Genomic DNA, 23675 nt, shown 5'->3' with positions numbered 1-23675 from the left:
CCTATAAAGTTCAGTTAACACAAGAACTCAAGCCGGCCGATCATCAACAACGTCGTGTCTTTGAAATGCATGAAAATGATCCGGAATTTCATCGAAAAATCATCTTAACTGATGAGTCCCATTTCCACCTTGGTGGTTACATCAAAAAACAAAATTGTCGAATCTGTGGCTCGGAAAACCCAAGAGTTATTATTGAAAATCCTCTCCATCCTCAACGCGTGACTGTTTGGTGCGGTTTATGCTCTGGCGGTGTCATTGGACCTTACTTTTTCGAAAATGAGGCTGGAGCAACAGTTACAGTGAATGGATTGCGCTATCGAGAGATGATTAATGATTTTTCATGGCCGGTATTTCATTGGATGGTATTGATTTGGACAACGTTTACTTTCAACAAGACGGTGCTACGTGCCACACAAGCAACGAAACCATCGATCTTTTACGGGAAAAATTTCCGGACCGTGTTATCTCTCGAAGAGGTGATCACAATTGGCCACCGAGATCTTGTGATTTAACACCTTGCGACTTTTTCCTTTGGGGCCACGTGAAAGATAAGGTCTACGCCAATAGTCCAGCATCGATTCAAGACCTCAAAGATGGAATTCGTGAAGCTATCGAGGACATTAGTTTGCAATTTGGTTACGGAAAATTTCATGAAAAGGATATGGTCCTGTAAGCGCAGTCGTGGCGGCCATTTGGCTGATGTTGTGTTCCATTATTAACGGCATACCTTCCTCTTTATAATGAAATAAACATCCGATCATTTATCTCAAAAAAATGGCATTTTTCTTTGAATATCAAAATAACACCTCTTATTGGAAAATCCGCTATTTTGATACGTGGAATATTAAAAAAAATGCGTTACCACGTTACCCTAATCTTAGAAGGAAATCTAATACAAAACATTCCCTCGTATATTTTTCAACAATCTGAATACAAATTGTTTTCGTTCTTATTTTATTCGTAACAACAGATAAGCAACTGCATACTGGGATAGTGTATTATCAACAGAGTGGCAAATAGACATATTCACTTTCATATCGCCGGTAGATCTTTCTATTCTCGGTTGGTCGTCAGGTGGATGGCTATCATCATCTCGGCATCTTCTTTATTTCACCACCGGTTTTATTTTTTATTTTATTCTCATTCATCTTTTTTTTTTCTTTCTGAATCTCGTTACTCTCATCCAATCTTTAGATTACTACACGATGTTGAATTGCGATCGATGATTTGCCACCGACTCGGGAACAAATTGTGATGCCAAGTTAACAGTTCTAAATCATTGCTTATTAGTTATTATTCTAGTACTGTGATATTATACAGGGAGCAAAGAAGAAAAAGATTTCGAGAAGTTGAGTGAAGATACTTTTGCGATATTTAAAGTTTCTCCCTTAAGTTACAATATACTGTGATATCACATCCGTGGGTCGCTTAATCAACTGATGCAATGTTGCTTACACTTAACAATTCTCGGGGATTATATAATTTTATCATTTAAGTAAAATTTTGTGATTTCCTTAAAATAAAAAATTACAAATGCAATATTTTTTCGACAACACAGTTTAGTACAAGAAGTTTATAATCATTTTTCTGCTTCCCCTCTAAAAAAGCACGTAAAATGTTCTAACTTTAAAACTGTTGAGTGAAACACAGCTATTGGAACTCTAAAACAAGAACTAAGAAACAAAATAGCTGCAATCAATGTCATAATTGAAGATTTCACTATAGACCGAATACCAATAAGGCTAAATCACTAATTAAAAATCTATATTTGAATTTAGTTTACTAAGTTATCAAGATTTCATGTTTTGTAAAATCTTGAATTCAATACCACGCAATGCGTTCAAGGCTAGGATAATCTTAAAGAATATTTGGAATTCTATAGATCTGACGGTAAGATATATATTTATTCTGAAAATTCCATCTCGAAGCTAAGAAAAAAGGTCCGTTCCTTTGATTAAAAGGGCAGTGAGGGCTTATATTCCTTCCTTGCAATTTTTGATCATGCAATTTCTTCGAAAATTGAAAGATTTGTCTTATTAATTGAGTGCTATGCTATGCATTGCTAATATTTTGCTTTCTGTACGAGTTTCATAACTTTTCTAAGTATAATTTCATGAAAATAATACGGATTCGTTAAGGTATTAAGTTACAGGCACATTAGGAAGAAAGATATAGACGGTATACAACTCTTTAATGAAATAACTTCATTCAAAGATATTTTTCGTAGTTTACACAGCCAACTGAAATATTGGGTATCATAGTCAAAATGATCTCATTCCTGCTCTCCAAATTTTGCTTTGGCATTAAAAATTTTTTAACTTTATTTGTCTATCAAAGAAGTAGAAGGTGGTGCATCTATGGTAGATGAAAAACCTTACCGGGATTATGAATGCTGACAACTAATTTCCTGATTTCCAACCTTTACATTGTGTTATTCACAGAAAGCATTTCTGATGATTACCTGTAATTTTTTTCATAAGATAGCTTCTTTTCAGGCTGTTGTCAGGTTTTTGAAATAAGAAAAGCAAGAATTCTGGAGACTGGTTATTTTATTTTGGCAGAGTCGATTGAGCTAAGATTATTAGTTAATCGATTTTAGTCTTACTTACTTACAAGTCTGAAATTCCGAGAAAGAGGAAGATTCGTATACAAACTTCATAAAAAATGTCTTGGTCAAAAAAGTATGAATCCTTGTACGTTCTTGCAGCTCACAGGACTAACTGGGACTAAACTACAATCATAAACAGTAAACAAATAACATAAACTTTTATTTTTGGTTTGTAAAACACCGTTTCGACATTCGCTTGACAATGTGAAAGACAAATTTTTCAGAGTGTATATTTTTTGAAATTTAACGAATGGATTATGGAGTTTGCAAAAACTTTTGATCTGCAGAGTAGGTGGACAAATTTCATCAAAATTGAATCTAAACTTCGTTAATTATTTGGACCAAAAGAACTCGTTACGTTGTATACGAAAAAATTTTTCACGGTTTCATATTTAGCGATATTCGTCTCTCATTCTATGATGAATTATTAGTTTCGGAAACGCCCGGATCGTAGCTGTAACCTTTGCCAAAATAAGCAAAAATAAAAAAAAAACTCCTAATTTGCGATACTAACAAATAACGCTAACCAAATCAATGGACATATTAAATTCGTATGTGCTGTTACGATAAGAATCTTATGACTTACCTCAATATATATTTACCAAAAAAACTAGAAATGATCACTTTTACTTAAATGCCTATACAGTTTTAAAAATAAATTCAAAGCTATAATGAGAGCGAAGTGTGTAATCAATTATTTTGTTTTTGTCATGCTGCCACTTTTTTATTTGAATTCAGAACTTATTAATTTGACTTACACTAGTTCAAGCAATGTCTTTAGTTTATATTGTTGCATCATATTTCTAGCAAAATTAATTTTTTTCTTTTGTCCCTTTGTCGTGGTGTCGTTTATGACATACATCATATGCAGAAGTCATTTTCAATTATTTAAAATTCTGTACATTCGGTTGAATCTTTCTAATATGTTTTCTATTTTGTTCTAGATTATATAGTGAGCAGCGGTTCACCACCGACACGAGACAAATTGAGATGCGACGATAAAGTTAGGGCACGAAAAGATTGGCGAAACGAACGATTGAGGGATATAGCGACTGCGCTTACTGATCAACATAGGCCGCTGCAGTCTGAATCTTCTAACCTTACTTTACCTGCCGAGGGCTTACTGCATCTCAAAAAGGTTAATGAATTTGCGTTACGAGTTTTATCAGTATTTAAATACTATAGAAAAGTTTTTTGGAAACATTGAGAATCAATTAACTCTAAGATATATATACAAAATATACTTTTCACTTTCGTGTCATTTCTTGTGTTACTTGCTATGTTTTTTCGAATTTACAGAGACTTTAAACATGTAATGTAGCGATAATTTTTTAACAGAATAATTCTCGTTATTACACAAACAGATATTCAAGGAATTAATATACTGCCCAAACTGAAATAACAGGTAATAAGTGTGCAATTACTTAATTGCGCATTCTGTATAAAATTTACCATTCTGCTTTGTTATGGTTGCCTGCCGAAACACCTAGTCTGAGTACCTTGAATGGGTCAATGTCTAAATGTTGGTTTAGTATAAAAAAATGTTTTGATGCTTTAGCAAAATCTGAAGTTAAATTTGATAATAAAGATCTGAAAATATTTGAAGTGGCATCAAAAACTGACAGTGTTTTAGACAAATGTATAAAAAACTTCTTTGTATACTATTATTTGTTGAATGTTCCGGTTATTTTTTGTACCCATTTTTTCTTCTGTCTTCTGTCTTTTATAATCTTCATTATATCTTCTTTTCGTCACCGGTTACTGATAATTTTTTATTCTCTTTAATTGTATTTCCGACCTCATCCAATTTTTACAATCTGTTTCATTTTTTATTTATCAAAATTATGTATTTAATTTTTTTTTCTAATAAAAGAAGTTGTACTAAAATGTTTCATCTATAAAGAACATAACCCACTCTGTTTAAAGAATCCTGAAAACAAACCATATAGGATACAACAAGAATAATCCTATTTTAACGAAAGGAACAATTGAAGGGATTTTTTTGATAATATTCAAATCATCGAACAAAATGACACGACTTGTTGCTTTTCCATGGGGGCCAAATTTATTTAACAATGAATCTATATTCCTTCTGCGTGGTCCAATGGTAAAAGCCCAGAGAGACCATTCGTCCACGACCTCTTCGTTTCTCTCCATTTCCATAAGTGACCTTCTGGATTTCCTACTATTAACCGGAAATTCGCTAGATAAACTATGTAAATCGAAAATAAACTAAATAATACATACTTTTGATACTTTACATGTGACGCTTAATACGTAGTGCTGTCTATGAGCTTTTGGTCTCATATAGTAAGAGCAAAAATCTTTATGCACGCGTCAGTGACAAGTCTTAAAAAGAATCTCACAAGAATCAACTTGCGTCAATCCATTTATAGTATACCACGATCAAATTGGTTTAAAAAATGTACCAAATTGAGTTTCGCTCTGTTGAAAAATTTTTGATTACAGAAGGATTAATAACAACACAAATCAAAACCGGTGACTTGTGTCCAAAATTTTCAACAATTGAAAATTGGTCTAAGTTGCTTTGGTGAGGACGAGAATCATTAGAATATGACCCACGCGCAGGAGGTCACGTGACGGTGACTAGTCCCGAATACATTAAATTAGTGGGAAAATTGTTGAAATTGAACATAGACCGGCATTTCTAAAACAATTGTCCTGAGGGTTTCATATCAGCATTCAAATGTAACAAAAAATTACTGTAAAGTAATATTTCGAATTATCAGCGCCGTCTAAACGCAGGGTTGAGCAAAATGTTGTGAGTGATTTTTGGAGCTTTGCCGCGAGGGCTAAAAAAGGGTATTTCAATCAATTATTGTTACGGGTTATACTCTGATCCGACATCCAAGAGAGATTTTATAGAGGGGCATTGGCAAGAAGAGCCAGAGGTAAAAAAAGCAAAAATCAAGAAAAGCACCAAAAAAGAGTAGCTACAATATTTTAGGGCTACAAAGTATTCTTTGACTTAAAGGAATCCAGTACAATTGTGAACGTGGTATATTCATATGATTTACTAAAATAGTTGCTTTAAGTAATTATCGATAAAAGGCGCGGTAAAATCAGCCGAGGTATGCGATACCTTCAGTCCACACTGCTTCGCTTCCTAATGCTACTATACACTATGCATTATATTTTTATTGTGGCGGAGAATAAAGGGAGAATATATTGTGTTATTTATGACCTTTCTACATTAGGCTAAGAACTTATGAAGCGCACCACGTATATATATTACGGAGATGGACCCAGAAATATCTGGAACAACTAAGAGAATACAAAAATTTTGGAAAAAAGTATATTCTCTCGTTTTAGCTCCATAAACTTTTCACAGCGATGTTCAGTAAGTTCGATGCCCTTTTTATAATTAGAATCGTTAATTTCCTCAAAATAACCAATAACTGTCGACATCACCTCCTCAATGTTGGAAAATCTTTGACCACCGAATCAATTTTCAAGTCTAGGAACAGAAAATAATTTGAGGGGGCTGAATTTGATGAATAGGGTGCGCGAGGGAGCAATTCAAACTTTAATTCATTAATTTTGGCCGTTGCAATGACGAATGTGTAAGCTGGTGCATTGTCTAGATGACATAACACTTCTTATCCAAATGTGGTCGTTTATGCTTGATATCTTGGCTCAATTGTTGCAATAAGCTCGTATAGTACTCGGCGTTGAAATCAAGATAGTCAATGAAAATTTTCACAAACAACCGGCGCCATGATCTTGCCTACAGATGAAATGGCCTTTGCCTTTTTTTTTGGAGCCGGTTCTTCCCTATCAGTCCATTGTGTTGATTGTTCTTTTGCTTCGGGTGTGAGGTGATGTACCCAAGTTTCATCCATGGTTATGAAACGGCGCAAAAATTCGGCATTATTTCATCATCTTGCGCACAGCTTTCTCATGTCCAAATTTTCAGTTAATATGCGATGTACTGCACTACTATAACTGCTGGCTCGCTCATTCAGTACCGCTTTGTGGATGTTCTTCAACATTTCTGCAGTCGTACGCCCTAGTTTAAACGCTGCTACCCGATATTTTACTGTTGATAACGAAGGAGCAGTCTCACCTAGAGTAGAATCTAGTTCAGCTTTTATATAGGTTGGGTTGAGACCTCTCAAATAAAAGTATTGTATCATATTACGTTGACCAATTTTTTCCAAATTACAAATTCACTGAAAACGTTCACTATTGATGGCTACTTCTGGAACTATCCTCGTATATTTCGAGTTATTTTGATTTTGATGCTAATTTAATTTATCTAACTCACTTATTCAAAGGAACGAATGAATAAAAACCCATTTTTATATGGTAGTATTCGATATTTAGTAAATCTCTGTGACGTCTGAAATTAAAATTTGCTTTATTCTTACAGCAGTTTATAAATCTTAAAGTAATAAAAACGATAGAACGTATAGATAAAAAGTTGAGTATTATTCGTTTTCTTTTTTTATTCTGCGTTTTCATTAACAGACAAGATACAGCATTTCAAATTTATCAACTTATCGTTAGGCACAGTAGTAATTGGAATGAATCATCTTGATAGGTACTTCAAAGTAAGTGTTGAGGATTAAAATTGTATTTATTATCCATTTAAAAAGTATTCAATAATTGGAATTTTATTATCTCAGTTTCAAACACACGCTTTGATATTTTTTTAGTCGTCCATTTATTTTTTCGTACTTATTTGTACTCATTCTTATAAATCAACCTGAATATGACATTATTGTTACTCAAGATATTACATAAAAATATTATTTATAATTGTTTATTAACACGATTTTATTAGTTTCACTTGTATGTTCGTTTGACTATTTGGCCTCGATTTGAGCGATCAGATTTAATTTAATCATCGATATTGCAGGTCATTCAACGAAGCGTCTTCTTCCAATCCATTATCTGATTTTTTAAATTTTGAATGTCTTAAAAATCCACCACAGGTGTTGCCTATTTTATCAGTGATTATAACATTAATAACACCAATTATTCGGATGTGATTATGAGATGTAAATAATGTCATAAGTTTTTTAGTTTTTCATTTTTCTATTTTTTTGCGGATGCGTAACCTTTGAGATCCCTGTGTATTGAAAAACGCTATATTTGACCGATTTATTAATTCTATATTTAAAACTATTATCTGACTTTAATTTTCAAAAATTAAGCAACTTAGAACAATTCGTTTTACGTGATCTTCCGAGAATGATTTTCATTAATCTTCTAGTCATCTCTATAAAAAAATAAACAGCTTTCGAGAGACCTGTATAACATGAGTTTATAGTAGACTAGGAAGTCCGCACTTTGATTATAAATTGTTTAATGGTACTATTTTCCATCAACAAAATTATATTACAAATCTCGTTACCGTAATACTTAAGTTAACTGCTTTCCAAGCAATTATTTAACTCATTCTCATTTCAATTTTTGCTATTTTACTTCAGCAATCACTCATTTTACTTCCTCATTCATAAAATCGGTTGCGTATGGTCCAGTTACTTGGTACAAGAAGGGCGATTATTGGTCATTGCACCGCATACTTTCATCAAATATAAAATAAGAAGTGTAGAGACTAGTTACAGAACAGTTGATCTAATAATATAGGTATCGGTCAATTGCTAAAGTGAATATCAAATTATTGTAGATGCAGTAATAGCTTATGCTACGGAGTGTGACAAACCGTTAACAAAACTATAAATTTTTTAAACAGTCGATAAGAAAAGGTTAAATATGAAAGCACGATCTATTAATGAATATTTTTTACTATTACTTTTAAGAATGTATTACGTTCGCATCAATCTACCAACTGATAGAAGAAAATGTCATATCTCTTTCATTTACTGCTATTTTTTCGAAAGATCCGTTCATTTTATATCAACAATTGTTATCCCGAAAGAACAATTAAAATTCTACATTTTCTATATAGTCGCCAATGAAATTAAATCAATCACTCAACTCATCGTTGTCGTCAAAACGCTGTATGTCTAGGCAGCTCTTTATTCTGGGAAACAATCACTAGGTGTGAGATCGATGAGGACGGATGAGGAGAAAAACTCCTAGTTGAATTAATTAGGGAGTCCATGAGTGCGGTTTGCCGTATCGAGCATTGTCACGCAAAAACAAAATTTCGTAAATTCTCTTCGGCGCTTAATAGTTGCTATAATCTTTGTGAACAAAGTTTGCAACCGTTTTTTTTATATTTAGGGAAACTTATGTAATAAAACTTCATGATTTGTAATGATTCAAAGTTTCCCCAATCCGTTCAACTTTTTGGTTTTCTGCATAGATTCTGTTTGTAAACATTTTTTCGAGGGACGTAAGTAACAATTATCAAAAAGGTATCGATTATCTTTGGTGACGAGCTATAAGTCATCTTACCACTTCTCATATTTAGAAAAAGTTGTGTGCTAGAACTTCATGATTTGTAATATCGTCTCGCTATTGAGGTATATATCCCAAGTTTGGACATCAAATACGATACGATGCATTAATGATTCAAAGTTTCCCGAATTCATTCAACTTTTTGATTGTCTGTTTACGATTAAGGCTTACATTTTGTAAAGCATTTTTTTTCTTTATTTGTAAACACTGTTTGGAGAAACGTAAGTAACAATTGTCAAAAAGGTATAGATTATCTTTGGTGACGGGCTGGGCTGTAAGTCAACTACCACCCTTGAACAGCAAAACTGTATTCCACATAAAACATGTAATTTATTTACTTAAAAAACACTTTATATTTAGTTTAGAATACTTAAAAATATGTTTTCCTCTATGAAAAGGGTGGACTATTAACACTATATTCTTTATGGAACTATACAATTGCAGTTTTTTCGTGAATGTACGCCAAAAGCACGGTTTATAAAACTGGAGTAGCAATCCTTGTGTGCTTTAAGTATGGATGCTTTACTTTATAGTTCTTCATCAATTTTCCCTGGCAGTAGGGACAGACAAGCAATATTTGCTGATTCTTCTATATCTATTTGGCTGTTATACAAATCAATAATTTCAATTTATCAAAATTTTTGATAATAAACTGTCAGTTTGAGATTGTTTATACAATATGCGTACTTCTAATGTTCTAGAAAAGTACCGAATCAAATTAATAATAAATTCTGCCTTAAGAAAAAAAATCTTAAATACCTCACGAATTTGAGGACTGTTGTGAAAACTTCTTCCTCCTTCACTAGTCATTGAAAAACAATTTCGAGGGTTTTCATTATTTTTTATAGGGATTTGGCTATATGATTGGATGATCTTGATATAGGATTTGTTCCCTGCTGGGCTTGGGTTGCTTTATGCGGGGTATATTCGACTACACGAATATAATATCATACCAATTGCTGTTAGAAAAAACCTGCAAAACCGACTTGGGGAGAGTGGTGACTACTTGATGACGAACGGAGAGTTATCAAGTAAAACTAAGATCCTCTATTAAACCAGGAATTATGGAAGGACTTAATTGGTATCTTTGTTACCAGAATCAATGGTTCGAGTCACGCATGGGGCTCATTTGTCGGTTATATTCGATTATGGGTCGAATGTATGTCTAAATGAATGAAGGTGAAGATTTCAAATGAAGTCAAACATTGAAGAATTTAGTTTTCTTATGCGTTTCCCGCCCAGAAAGTCTTTATTGTTTCATTTAATAAGCTTTAAATCGGTAAAAATCGTTCACTTGCAATCATTCCTCCTTATTAATACCAAAACCACGAGATGGAATAGAAAATATGACGAATAATTTTTTTTAAAAACAAATGAGAAGGGTAGCATATTATTTGAATCCTTCAATCCTTCAAAGCCCTTATCCCAAAATTGAATATATTCCTAGATACTTTTCGGGATTTTTTTTAGAAGTCTTTAGAAGTTTTTAGAAGTATCAGGATGCGCGAAATCAAAGAGTTGTCCCATTTTCAAGCTATTTCCTTTGCACACCGAATCGTAAACCTTCTAGTAAACTGTTTGAACGAAAAAATCTGTCCACTATTTTTCATTAACTGAAAATCATATCACTTGTAAATCACTCATATCACTTGTAAACAGTTGCCACATTATCGCCATATACCGATATTTATATATCGCGATCTACTTTGGCACTTGATCTCACTAGTGCAACTTATTTTCAGGGATGGCTGTGGCAGAAAAATTCCGATTCCGATTGGGTACGCAGATGGATAGTCCTCTGCTGCCCTACAATTCAAATTTACCAAGATCAGGACGAACAGAACAATCCAGAGCTTACAATAGAACTTTCATCTGTAACTAATTGTATTGAAGTATCTACTTCCTCAAAATATGGCTTCGAAATACAATGGGCAGGTCCTTCTTTGGTGTTATGCGCAGTTACGCATGGTATAAGATGTAATTGGTTGCAAGCACTGAGGAAAGCTGCCAATTTAAGTACAGATAGCGTCGTACCAGTGGAAAGTCCGATTTCTCCATCAACGCCGAGATCTTTACTAGCTTCAAGCGATGAAGAATATCGAACTGCTTCAGAAGGAGGTTAGTACATTTATATTATATTTATACAGGTAGTTATCACATAGAAAAAATTCTTATTCTAAATATAAGTCGGAAAAATTTTAATAGTAATGGTATTTTATTGACCTCGAACGATTCAATTGGAATATTTGGTAAAAACCGAGAATCGTTTATTTGTCTTTGCGAGAAATGAGGAAGAATTACTATCATATACTTCGATTAATTATCCAAGGATAGATAGAAAGTAAATGATGGATTCAAAGACAAAACAATTTGGTGAAACGTGAAAATCTAGAAAAGCGCACAAAGAAGATGTAGAAAATAACCCAACACGAATCAAGTTTGGTAAGGCAAAGGAGAAGAAATCCGTTTGAAGCACTAGAAATGCTTTAGCATTAGAAGAAAATAAAAGTATTAGTTTTTAAACAGTTAATTAGAAAACGGTGGCTTAACGGTTGTAAATTCATTAGATGAGTAAATAATAATCGAAAGGGCGTTGTCGTGGGCCTTAATACACATTTTTTGCACGAGAATTTAGATAGCGACACTCATTACTAGTTCACTGTCGTTGTGTGATATCTGCGTGGCTTAATTTGGTCATCAGCAGTTAGTTTTTTGCTAGCGAAACTTGTATTTGCTTCGTTTTTTATGATGCCAAGTTTAATTAATGCATACGATGCGGTACTGTTGGCGGAGAACGAGGACGATCTGCAAAGGCTACTGTACCAATTTAACAAAACAGCAAAAAAGGTCAATACAATAATATCAGCGGCAAAGACAAAATCAATGGTTACTTCCAAGACACCGATCAGATGTAAGCTTGTGGTGGATAACAAAATAATACACCAGGAAATGAAATTTAAATATCTGGGAATCGAAATATTTGGACACGGGGACGTGGAGACGGAAGTAAGAAACCAAGCTACAAGAGCCTCAAGAGCAGCAGCATAACTAATAGACACAATCTGGCGAAATAAATACATTCGAACTGAAGCAAAAGCCCGCATATACAAGACCGCAATCAGATCTATATTATCCTTTGCAGCAGAGACCTGACCTGACACCTCTAAAACGAAACGGATATTGGAGACTACAGAAATGAAAATAGTTCGAAGAATAGCGGGAAGAACACTAATGGATAGAGAAAGAAGTGAAAACATAAGACGAACATGCGGGATAGATAACATCAATGACTGGGTACTGGATAGAAAGATAAAATGGAATGAGCACATTGACCGCATGACGGATGAACGAATTGTGAAAATATCAAGGGACAAATCACCAGCAGGACAAAGAAGCCCTTGAAGACCTAGGAAAAGATGAGATGGAGTGACAACCTTCCAGGTGACTGAGCAGAGGCAATGATGCCTATACACAGCAGGAAGAAGAAGAAGAAGAAGTTTAATTAAAGAACACGCAGCTATAATGTTGAAAACAACTTACAAACGCTATTGGAAAAAATTCAAGTCTACGAGTGGTTTGTACAATTTAAAAATGATGACATGTCGATTGATGGAAACCCTTGTTGTTGACGACGTCTATAACATTATTATTAACCAGAATCGATGATTGAATAAATTCTCATAGACTGTCAATTGACAATTGATCAAGAACCTGTGGGTAATCTTAGAGCTTTTTTAATAGAATTCTAATGGGAGATTTTTTATAATTACTGAGTAGTGATGAGTCATGGTGCTATTGTTATGACCCAAAATCAAAACTACAGTCAAGTCAATGCTGATTTGCATTTTTGATGCTAAAAACGTAATCAATGTTTGTTGCCCCTTCCAGTTGAAAACATTGTGCACAAAGACCCAATTTGCACTTAACGGGAGATTGGTTTTACCACTTTGACATTGCACGTTCAACAGTTTTTACTATTCCATGCATTTTATTACCCTGATTTGGCTCAGTGTGACTTCTTCTTATTCTCACACATAAAAAGAGGCATCGATTCCATTATATTAAAGATATTAAAAAACGAGGAAGGAGCATATGCGTACAAAAAATGTTATGGGACAAATGTATTAGTTGTGATGGAAATTACGTTGGAGGGAATAACGTTGTTACGAAAAAAATTAGAAATTGAATATTTTGTAAAAATAATTGGTCGCATTTCAAAAAAATATAAACAAAATCACAACACCTGATACTTTCAAATTAGTGTTTGCTTTTTATTTAAGTTGTCTGATTTTATAATAATAAACAATAACATAAATATTTCAACCTTGGTCTGGACACACATCAAGTAACTTCTAGTCAAGATTGATTTGCTTCGAATTGTAATGGTCACCTGAACTTTCAATAATTGAATAAAAATACTAGGTCAGTGTCACAGTTTGTTTTTTAGTATCGACTCGAAGAGTAATGGCACGTTACAGTCACCTACTTAATGTCATTATGATGTGGGATGAATATAGGGAAGGTAGAGAATTTATACAAAGTAATAGATAATTACATTGTCACGCAAACGAACGCAAATATTTAGATACAAAAAGTATATAAATTGATTTTAAAAACTCATTTGATTAAATGAGTCTTTGGCATAAAAGGCTGAGTCTATAACATCTTTATTATTATTATTTATTTACGTAAATGTTATTAACCAGTAAGATGATAATCTGATTTAGTTGTGAAATATATTAGTATATATACAGCCTAAATCTGGAATTTCTTTCTTTATCAATGTATTTCTGATTCCTACATACGAGGGTGGTTTCGTGGAAAAACACATTTTTAAAAGTTCGTTACGATGTTTCTTCAAAGCCAAATTATAGAGCTAGAGCTGGCTGCAAAAAGCCTGGCCTATCGAGTTACCGTATGAAGTATTTTTTGATGATACTAATGTAACTATTGAAGAAATCATTTAGTGCCAGGGTAAATATGGTGCACAATATTGCTATATTTTTTCTACGGTACATTTTTTGGACATAAACTGTACCTATCGAGTAACCGCTTGAAACTGATTTTAAAATTTAGTTTCGAGCGAGTAAATAATAATTATTAGCAAGCGCCTTATGAAATCTGGTGATAATCCCATTGTACGACACTTTTTTGAATTTTTTTTTTGTTGCGTTACCGTAACTATCGAGTAACCGCTTCAAATTAAAGTTTAAACATTTCTTATTAAGAAAAAACATTAGTGCCACTTCTATTCTAGTGACAAATGCCTGGTGCGATACTTTATATTCCTTCAAGCCCTATACTATTAGTATTCATATAACAAGGCTAGTCAAGGACTATTTTGGAGTAAAGAGAGAAAGACTCATGTACAGACTTAATGTCGCTTTCTTTGAGTCTTAAGATAATATTAGATTTAAAGAATATTAAATTTAAAGAATGATTTTTTAACTGAATATTGGTCTAACAATTGTATGTGATCATTTTTGCGCGATAAGAAAGTGTATATAACAAATAATATTTTCCTTTCAATTAATAAATAGCTCTATTCTAAAATATATCGATATAAGATTTTGCATGCAATCATGAAGAGGCCGATACTCGTTTTATATATCATATGAGTGAATTGGAGAAATGATCAAAGCATCTTATACTGACATTCTTGTAAAATACTTGGAAATATTAATAAGTTAGCATCATTAGAAATGTATTTAAGTACGATAGGATCGAAATCTAATGTTATAAATTTCATTAATTGCACTAAACTAGCCCGGTTTATATGCATACACTGGATGCGATTATACTGCTAGCTTTTTCAGAAAAGGTCAAATTAAGCCTTTTAAAGAATTACATTTCCTAAACCCATCCAAAAAAAAGCCCCAAAGAACCTCATGGACAGTTGGTATAGGAAAAAATGTCCCAACGTTATGGTGCCGATAATATTCATTTTCTCTCTCCTTCGAGACACTTTATCAACACGCTTATTTTAGCTTCTCCTGTATGTGGGTTTGGTTGTGAGCTTGTTTGTAACTTTCGTTTGGACTAAGAGCAAGTGGATTATTTTATAAATACGTCGTTCTCCGTATTGGAAATCAAGCACTTCGACAAGCTTACCAACTATACCGTTACGAAGTTTCGACGAGATGTAGGTATATAAGCAGCGAAGCCATTATACGAGGGTGATATCATTTAAATAAATATAGTTTAACATATGAAACTAAAGAGTGAAAAAACTAAAAAACATGTTTTTTAAACTATATTTATCTATAATGCGCATATTTGAGAATTATTTAAAGTATTGGTATGAACGTATAACATGTTTATTTTAGTTTGTTACAATTTTATTTTTTTATAAATATATAAAATCGAGAAGAATCATATTTTGCTTTCTTCTTCAATTATTCTGTGAGTAGTATCATTTTGTGAGTCCCTTTCCTGTCAGTCGCTTACTATTATATCCAGAGCCAGCTCCATATAATATGCCACGACCTCCGATCTCCGGAAAACGACCTTTTTTCTCTATAGAACCGTTTCTCTTTTTGTACATAGTTACTCTACTTTTTATTTACGTGAAATAAATATATGACAAGTGACATGACATACTTCAAGATTGCCAAATTCGAACTTACTGAACACACTGTTCACACTACCACTACACCAACACTAACAATTAAACTGTCTGACGCTGGAACTGTTTACCTTCACAGTGTCTGAAGACGATAACTTGGTTATCGAAACGCGCGTCAGAAAGTGTAATTGTGTTAGTGTAGTGGTAGTGTAAACAGGATGTTCAGTATGAATATCACCAATGATTTCAGAAGTTCCAAATTACACTAGTACTACACTACAACAAATCCGAAGCCCCCTGAGGAGTTGTTATCATTATTAAATATTCACTTGATATTTAACGTAAATTATTGGATCTAAAAGTAAATTTCTGAAATTTTCTCACACACTTTGTTAGTAATTAATTAGTAATTTAATGACATTTTCATTTATATTATCATATCGTTCCCATAAAAAGCATGGCCATATAAAAACTCGATGTGAAACCTGAACTAGATTAATGAAATAATTACGTTGAATAAAAATGCTAATACCTAATGTGATTTAATTTATCTATCAAAAGTTATACAATCTATCTATCTACGTAAATATTGAAATTTTGTAACATACTTCTAGTTAGATTTATATTCTATCTAATATACGAAGATGATTTCAGTACCTAGCCCAATACAAAAATTCTGAAAAAAAATATCTTCTTTTAGCTCCATATACTTTTCTCAGCTATGTTCATCGAGTTCGATATCCTTTTTATAATAAGAATCTTCAAGCTCCTCAAAATAGCCATTAAATGACGACGATTTCTTCGCTTAAACGTTGTAATAAGTTCGCATAATACTCGCCGTTGATACTTTTTCCTTTTTTCAAAGTAGTCAATGGAAAGTTTCCCACGCGCACTCAAAAAAACCGACGCCATGACCTTGCCTGCAAATGGAACGGTCTTTGGCTTCCTTGAAGTCGGTTCTCCCATTGTTTTGATTGTTCTTTTGTTTCGGGTGTAAAGTGATGGACCCACGTTTCATCCATGGTTATGAAACGACGCAAAAGTTTGTCTTTATTTCTGTGAAACGCTCGATGGAAACATCTTCACGACGCTGTTGTTGTTCCATTGCGAGCAAACGTGGCACCCATCTTGCGCACAGCTTTCTCATGTTAATATGCGATGTACCGCACTTTTTGAAATACCTACTATGTCTGCTAGCTCACGCACTTTCAGTCGACGATGATTCAGCACCTCATTTAGTCGACCATTGCAATGCTGGTCTTCGCAGGTCGTACGGCCTCTCTTAAACTCTGCTACCCAATATTTTACTGTTGATAACGAAGGAGCAGTCTCACCCAAAGTAGAATCTGGTTGAGCTAACGCCTTTCAAATAAAAGCATTGTATCACATATCTATAACCAAACGTTCACTATTGATGGTTGCCAAACAAAGACTAAACAACGTGGCGTCTTTAAACTTGAAACAAATGCCGTATAGATTGTGTACTTACTGTGAAATCTAAGCACCTCCTATACCATCGAAATCTGCATTATAGACGACTAAGCTTGATTTCTACGTGACCAGTGGTTCCCAATTGGAAGTGAAGATGACGCCTGATAGCGTTCGTTGGGAAATTTTCAACTACATGAACCAAATAGCGATAATCTTTGACGTTGCCAACTCGGGTCTCTAGCCTGAATGAGAGTTTGTTATACCCCTCTGATGAGACGTAATAACGTAGAAACTAGTCAGTAATTACAAACCTCTCCTTGCAATTGCGAGCCATAAGAAATGTTAATATGCAGTGGTATTTTTCAAGCAACTACCGCCGCCTTTAGGTCAGGTACTTCTAGGACCATCCCGTAGACTAAATACTTAATTTGTACCCAACAATTTTTATTTGAGAAGGTTTTGTTTAATTAACATATTAGGAATCTATAGTTTAATTGCTTTATTTTATATATTAATTCATTTCTTGATATTTCAAACGAGATACTATTGATGACATAATTTTCAATTGAAAGATATTTTCTACTACTGGCTTTTATACATGAATTTATTGTTTTCTGTTGAGGTAGAAAAGTTGTTTGTTATTAAGCAATGTTGTAGAATATACAGTCTGTTTGATTAGAACTAAATCAATCCATTTGACAAGACTGTTAACCTTCAGTTTCAGAGGACGATAACTTGGTTATCGAATCGCGCATTAGAGAGTGTTAGTGTGAGTGATGTTGAAAATAGTATGTTCAGTAAAATTTACGCGATATTATCAAATATTTTACCAATTATTCAGTGAATCATGTATGGGCATCAAGAGCGTGTATGCGAAATTTCAAGTCAATAGGTTGATTAAAAGTTAGAAAAATTTTATTAGAAAATTGGATACAGTGTTACTTGATACATAATTATATTTAATTTATAAATGGATCAGGTGTGGAGCAAAGGGATCATCCCTCGTAATAATGACTCGTAATAAAACGTACAACCTTGATTATAAAAAATAAAAACATCTACCTATTCATTTCCTCATAATATATTTTATTCATGCATAAATAGTTTGTTTATGATTTAACGTTGATTTCTACGAACATATGTTTTAATTTAATGTACATACATAACGATTTTTATACATTTTTCTGACACCACAACAACGCCATGAAAAATATTCATGTTTATCATACAATCAAGACAGATTTACCATATACATACTAACAAACCTCTATCGCTAACAAAAGAATTATAGCTTCACGTCTAACATCATGTTCATTATCACCAGAGCCGTAGGGAGCCAGTTGACAACTTTTCGAAATTGTATATAGGGAATTAGTTGTGAATAATTGATAATAGAAATCTTTTACAACGACCCCTGTTGGTAGAAACACACGTAAAACGGTTACATAAACAATGAGAACGGCAAATACACTGTCAAACATAACAGAAATTGTGAAATAAAATCTTGATAGTTCAAATTGGAACGAAGTCTTTGCCAGCCAGATTATGAGCGTTTTCTTGTTGGGAGTGTGGCAAATAAAACACCAAACTAGACTAACTTTAATATATATTCTGAGCTTTCGAATATTTATTAGTATTAAGTATTATAAGTATTAAGTTACAATAATTAATTAATATTTCCGGCGGTTTCAAATATATATTAAATTTAGTCTACTTAGTATTTCATTGCCACATCCCCAATAAGAAAACTGCTGTTCTTCAAAGAGAAAACAACTACTTTCCTGGCTAATCCTCGACGAATATTGAATTACATCTCCTCTGAAGAGCGTGATGTTCATCGAAGGTTTCAAGGTATTAGCCAGGAAAATAGTTGTTTTCTCCTTTGAAAAATGGCAACATATTCGAAGTATTAAATTTAGAAATTATTTCAGAGGTGAAACATTTATTTTGGTGTATTCTAAATACCTCCTATACCATATACCCAAATAGTGATGATCTTTGACGTTGTCTTCAGCTCGGGTCTCTACCCCGAACGAGAGTTTGTTATACCACCCTGATAACGTCGAAATTAGTCAGTAGTTACAAACCCCCCCTTGCAAGTGCGAACCATAGGAGATGTTAATATCGACAAAAAAGTCGATAAACATCACGCTCTTCACATAAGATATAGAAGATATTCATCGAGGTATTAGCCAAGAAAGTAGTTGTTTTCTCCTTTGAAGAACGGCGTATTAAATTTCGAAATTATTCCAGAGGTAAATAGTATAATATTCTGATATATATTGATATATTGACAAGCCTCGTATGTTGATATCAGCGTCTATTATACATACAAAAACCTTATGTGTGTGACTAATTGTGTACGGAGACTCTCCACCATAAATTACAACCACAACATTTTGGGGATTTGAATTCAGTCGTAACCGTATTAGTCAGACTGATCCCAGATCAAACACTTCCTTTAGATAACCAATTTGAGTTTCCGTTCCAGCGCCATCTTTGTTCATTAGCTGTACTACACGTATATGAAAACGACAGTTTCCTTTCTGCTTTCTAGCATATTTCAAATTGTATCTTTATAACCTTTTTCGTCAAGTTATTTTTCGAAATAATTCAATGAAGTTGTATCAACCAAAACGATCGTATCGTTTTACAAAATTTAGGTTTTTTTAACAGCTGCAGAAACTAGATTTTTCTTTTACCGTGCATGTGAAATGTCTATTTACGAAAAATTTTTTGTGGTTATGTGAAATGACATTTCCGATTGGTCCAAATACGGCAATCCAATTAAATCTCCATCGACAAAGGAAAGTCAAAAACTTTAAAATAGCGGGAGCGAACGTAAGAGGTTATAAATCCAACTTTACGGTTAGAGACATAGAAAAGGCTATCAAAGGTATATCAGAAGAAAGTACATTCGAATTAACATTTCCGTTATTGACGGGGATTAAGCAAAATGAGTCGGAAACCTGTTCGTCCGTCTGTCTGTCCATCTGCCTACTAGCAGCAATATCTTATCATAGGAAGATCGGGTCTTTTATTTTCATCGAAAAACTTCGAAAAAGTAAAGCGACAACCTTTGAAGGTGCTTTCCCATTAGAAATACGCACCCTCCCACACTTTGATGAAGACCATAGCGGAAATTCAAGAATTGCATTTCGAATTCATTGACTCTCCACCGGATTCACCAGATCTATCCGCCATCGACTTATTCCTGTTTCTTGTAGGAGATATATTTTCACTAGAAGAGCACGTTATCATATACGCAAACGCCTATTTTGGGGAGAAAGACATCAAGTATTATTTGGAAGGGTTAAAAAAGTTATAGACTATGAAGAAGAATTGAATGTTGAAAAAAAAGAAATTCCTGTTATTTTGTTAGCTTGGGCACTTCTCAGACAACTCTCGTAGAATTGGTAGCGTAAACTCATTAATTAATTATAAATGGTTTTATTTTTATAGATCCACAGACGAAACAATAAATTTGTTTTATTAGAATAATAGCAAAGCTGGAACATCCAAAAAACCTCGAATTTTATTGTTAATGCATAAATTTTGGTTATGAGACAGACCAGCATTACGTATTCAATATTTTTAGAAATTAGGAAGTTACAAATTAAATAAGTATTCATTATATAATGGTTAAGTAATTCATTTTATTGTAAAATAATGTTATATCTTTTTAACGGCCCTTTTAAGTAAAAATAGTTTTAATTGATTGTACTAAATGATCAAACGGCGCCATTCTAAAATGAAAAATCATTTACGTAAGTGCAACGCGCCTAATTAAATATATAGTACAGTTCAACGAATTTAACCTTTTACCTTTAACCAAAAATCAAGCAATTAAAGAAATTCGTTCACATGTAATAAAATTATGTGTTGTTATGGTGATCTGTTAAACTCACTTTTTTTGTTCCAGGTCGACGAGGATCCGAAGATTGGAGTGAATTACCTCCATCTCCACCGATGAACAGGCTATCACTTAATCGAGTTAAAGACAGAGCTAGACTGAGGCCGAGATTACCTAGATGTCAATCGAGACATTCGACCTTAGATAGCACGTCAACCGACGAATTAGATTGTGCCAAAGAACCTGATACAGTACATTTACACAATGCCATCAACGACAAACAAAATGAGGAGATGGTAGAATTGCAATTAAAATTACAGAAAGCTGCAGAGGAAGTGCGACTATTGGAAGAAGAAGTTGCAAGGTATTTCAAAACAGTAATTTGATTCCAATTTAAGAAAAAATAAATATATGAAATTTGATTATTATTTTTCTTCAAACTTAAACTGCTTTTTATAAAAAAGAAATTTCTTAAATAACCAAATAAAAACTTTCTGGTTTACTAAAGTATGTGAAAAAAATTCGTTTTTTTTTTGTTAATTCTTGTTTATACTTTGATAAAAGTTTGTTTCTAAATGTAAAAACACCAATTAACTTTCTATTTATTCATAGGTTGAAAAAAGTTCAATCTGATGCAGCAATTCGAGAGAAAAAGGCGAAGGAAATGTTGTCGAATTTAGAAAAACACGAAATGGAATTGAACCAAAGAAACTCACAAATCGAAATAAATTTTTTGAAAGAACAAAGAGCGCTTCAAAGGCGACTCTCCGAAGCCGAAGAATCCGCAAGGATTCACGAAGAAAAATGTGATCTTCTTTCGCGGGACCTTCAAACTAAACAGCGCATGCTTGTTAATTTACAAGACGAATTAATAATTTCAAATGAAAGGTTGAGTAGTGAAAGAGACGAAAAAATGAAATTAACAGCGAAAATACAAGAATTAGAAGGCAGATATAATTATAAAGGAAAGAGTTTTAAAACAGACTCAATAAGAGAACTCACAAATATTAATCTGGATTTGGACATAGACGAAATGAATCAGAACGAATTGAAAAAATACTTTTTAGATTTGAAAAGTCGCTTCGAAAGAGCCATTATGGAAATATTAGCCATGAAGAAGGCGGTAAGGGAATGCGAAGAAAACTGTGATAAATTGGAGATAACAAATCACCGATTAACAAATTCGACTAAATTAAAACAACAAGAACACGAAGCAGAAGTTAAATTGTTGGTCCAAAGACTAGATCACCTTACATCCAAATTGGCAGCTACTGAAAAACAACTTAAAGTCAAGTCCAAGACAGAGGCCAAGGATAAAAGGAGGTCCCTTTCACTTAAAGGTAAGTTTTTTGATATTATTTCTAGTTTATTAACAATCATGTTTAGTCTAGTGAAAATCTAACTGAGCGTCGATTTTGCAATCATCATAATCATCTAGCCATTCAATATATCTCAATTATCACTAAGGTTTTCTAGATTCCTTTTTTAAGGTTAATTCTGGTTGCTCCTAAACGTATTTGTTATATCTTTCTCTTCTGTGTTATCATCTCGCATATTTCCCTTAACTCATTTATCTAATCTACTTCTTCTTGGAGCTTATTCTTCTGGAATTCGTTGGAGGAGGACAACTATTCCTTTGAAGTAAAAATTAGTGTGAAGTTTGACCGATCGGGAAGGCCAGTTTTTGTGTCAGTCCCCGAAAATATCGATGCAGTTTATGACATGATTTTATCTGACCGTCGAATTGGGCTATAAAGGAATTTTTACTATGGATGAGACTTGGGTACATGTCTACGATCCAGAAACAAAGCAACAATCGATGGAATAGCGACACTCTGGTTCTCCAAGACCTAAGAAGTTTCGTATCCAAAAATCTGCTGGAAAAGTTCTTGCTTCAGGTTTTTGTGATTGATTTTTTGGATAAGGGTAGAACAATAACTGAAGATTACTATTCGACATTACCGATCACTCTAAGGGAAAAAATTAAAGAGAAAAGACGCGGAAAGCTATCCAAAGGTGTTTTGTTTTTGCAAGACAACGCCCCTGCAAACAAATCTCATGTTGCCATGCAAAAAATTCGTGATTTAGGGTTTGAATTACTAGAACATCCCCATTATTCACCAGATTTGGCTCTGTCCGACTATCATCTCTTTCCTCAACTGAAAAAAAGTTTGAAATGACGCAAATTTTCTTCCAACGAGAAGGTAATAAAAGCTGTGGAGGTCTGGTTTGCAAAGCAAGAAACATTTTTTTTAAAAGGTCTAGAGACGTTGCAAGTTCGCTGTACCTGCACCTGTACCTCGTACAAGTAATATGGTGTTACAACAAGATGGTTGCTGCCTATTTTGAAAATAAATTTCATCCAATACTTTTAATAAAATGTTGTTTGCTGACAATTATATTTACAGATAACAAAAATTTTTATTTAACAATTTATTTATAGTTTGCCCATTAATGGCAACTATGAAATTGTAAATCTAAATAATTATGATACATGGACTTCTTTGTTTTCAAATTAGATTTTTAAAAAGAAATATAAATTGCTTTTCAGTTGGCGATGTGTAAAATTAGTCATTTCGTGGCAACAATCAGCCGCCAAATTGACTTAAGGGAACAAACAATTCGTTATTTACGCTGAAACTATTATTAGTACTGGTGTTTTTTTTTTATATTTCGATAAAATAAAAGAAGAGCTCGAAATAATAATTATATACGAATGAAAATAAAATGTTGTTCATCTTGTGCATCAATATCGCCTATGTTCCACGCTACCATACTCGAAATGACCTACATAAATAACATTCTAGGAATTTTTTCATTTAATG

The 23675-nt window shown here is 33.3% G+C and overlaps 1 protein-coding gene across 1 annotated transcript in view; it reads left to right on the top strand.

The window, feature by feature from the left end:
- LOC130890807 (protein outspread) overlaps positions 1–23675 on the top strand; it is a 144303-nt gene that overhangs the window by 110906 nt on the left and 9722 nt on the right. Inside the window, exons 5-8 of the mRNA XM_057795135.1 lie at positions 3553–3746; positions 10744–11119; positions 20920–21214; positions 21463–22190. Of these exons, the coding sequence (XP_057651118.1) occupies positions 3553–3746; positions 10744–11119; positions 20920–21214; positions 21463–22190 (1593 nt within the window). The remainder of the gene's footprint in view (positions 1–3552; positions 3747–10743; positions 11120–20919; positions 21215–21462; positions 22191–23675) is intronic.

The sequence above is a fragment of the Diorhabda carinulata genome, chromosome 2, assembly GCF_026250575.1.
Source record: "Diorhabda carinulata isolate Delta chromosome 2, icDioCari1.1, whole genome shotgun sequence".
In the NCBI taxonomy this organism is placed as follows: domain Eukaryota; kingdom Metazoa; phylum Arthropoda; class Insecta; order Coleoptera; family Chrysomelidae; genus Diorhabda; species Diorhabda carinulata.
This window is presented reverse-complemented; position numbering and strand designations above follow the sequence as displayed.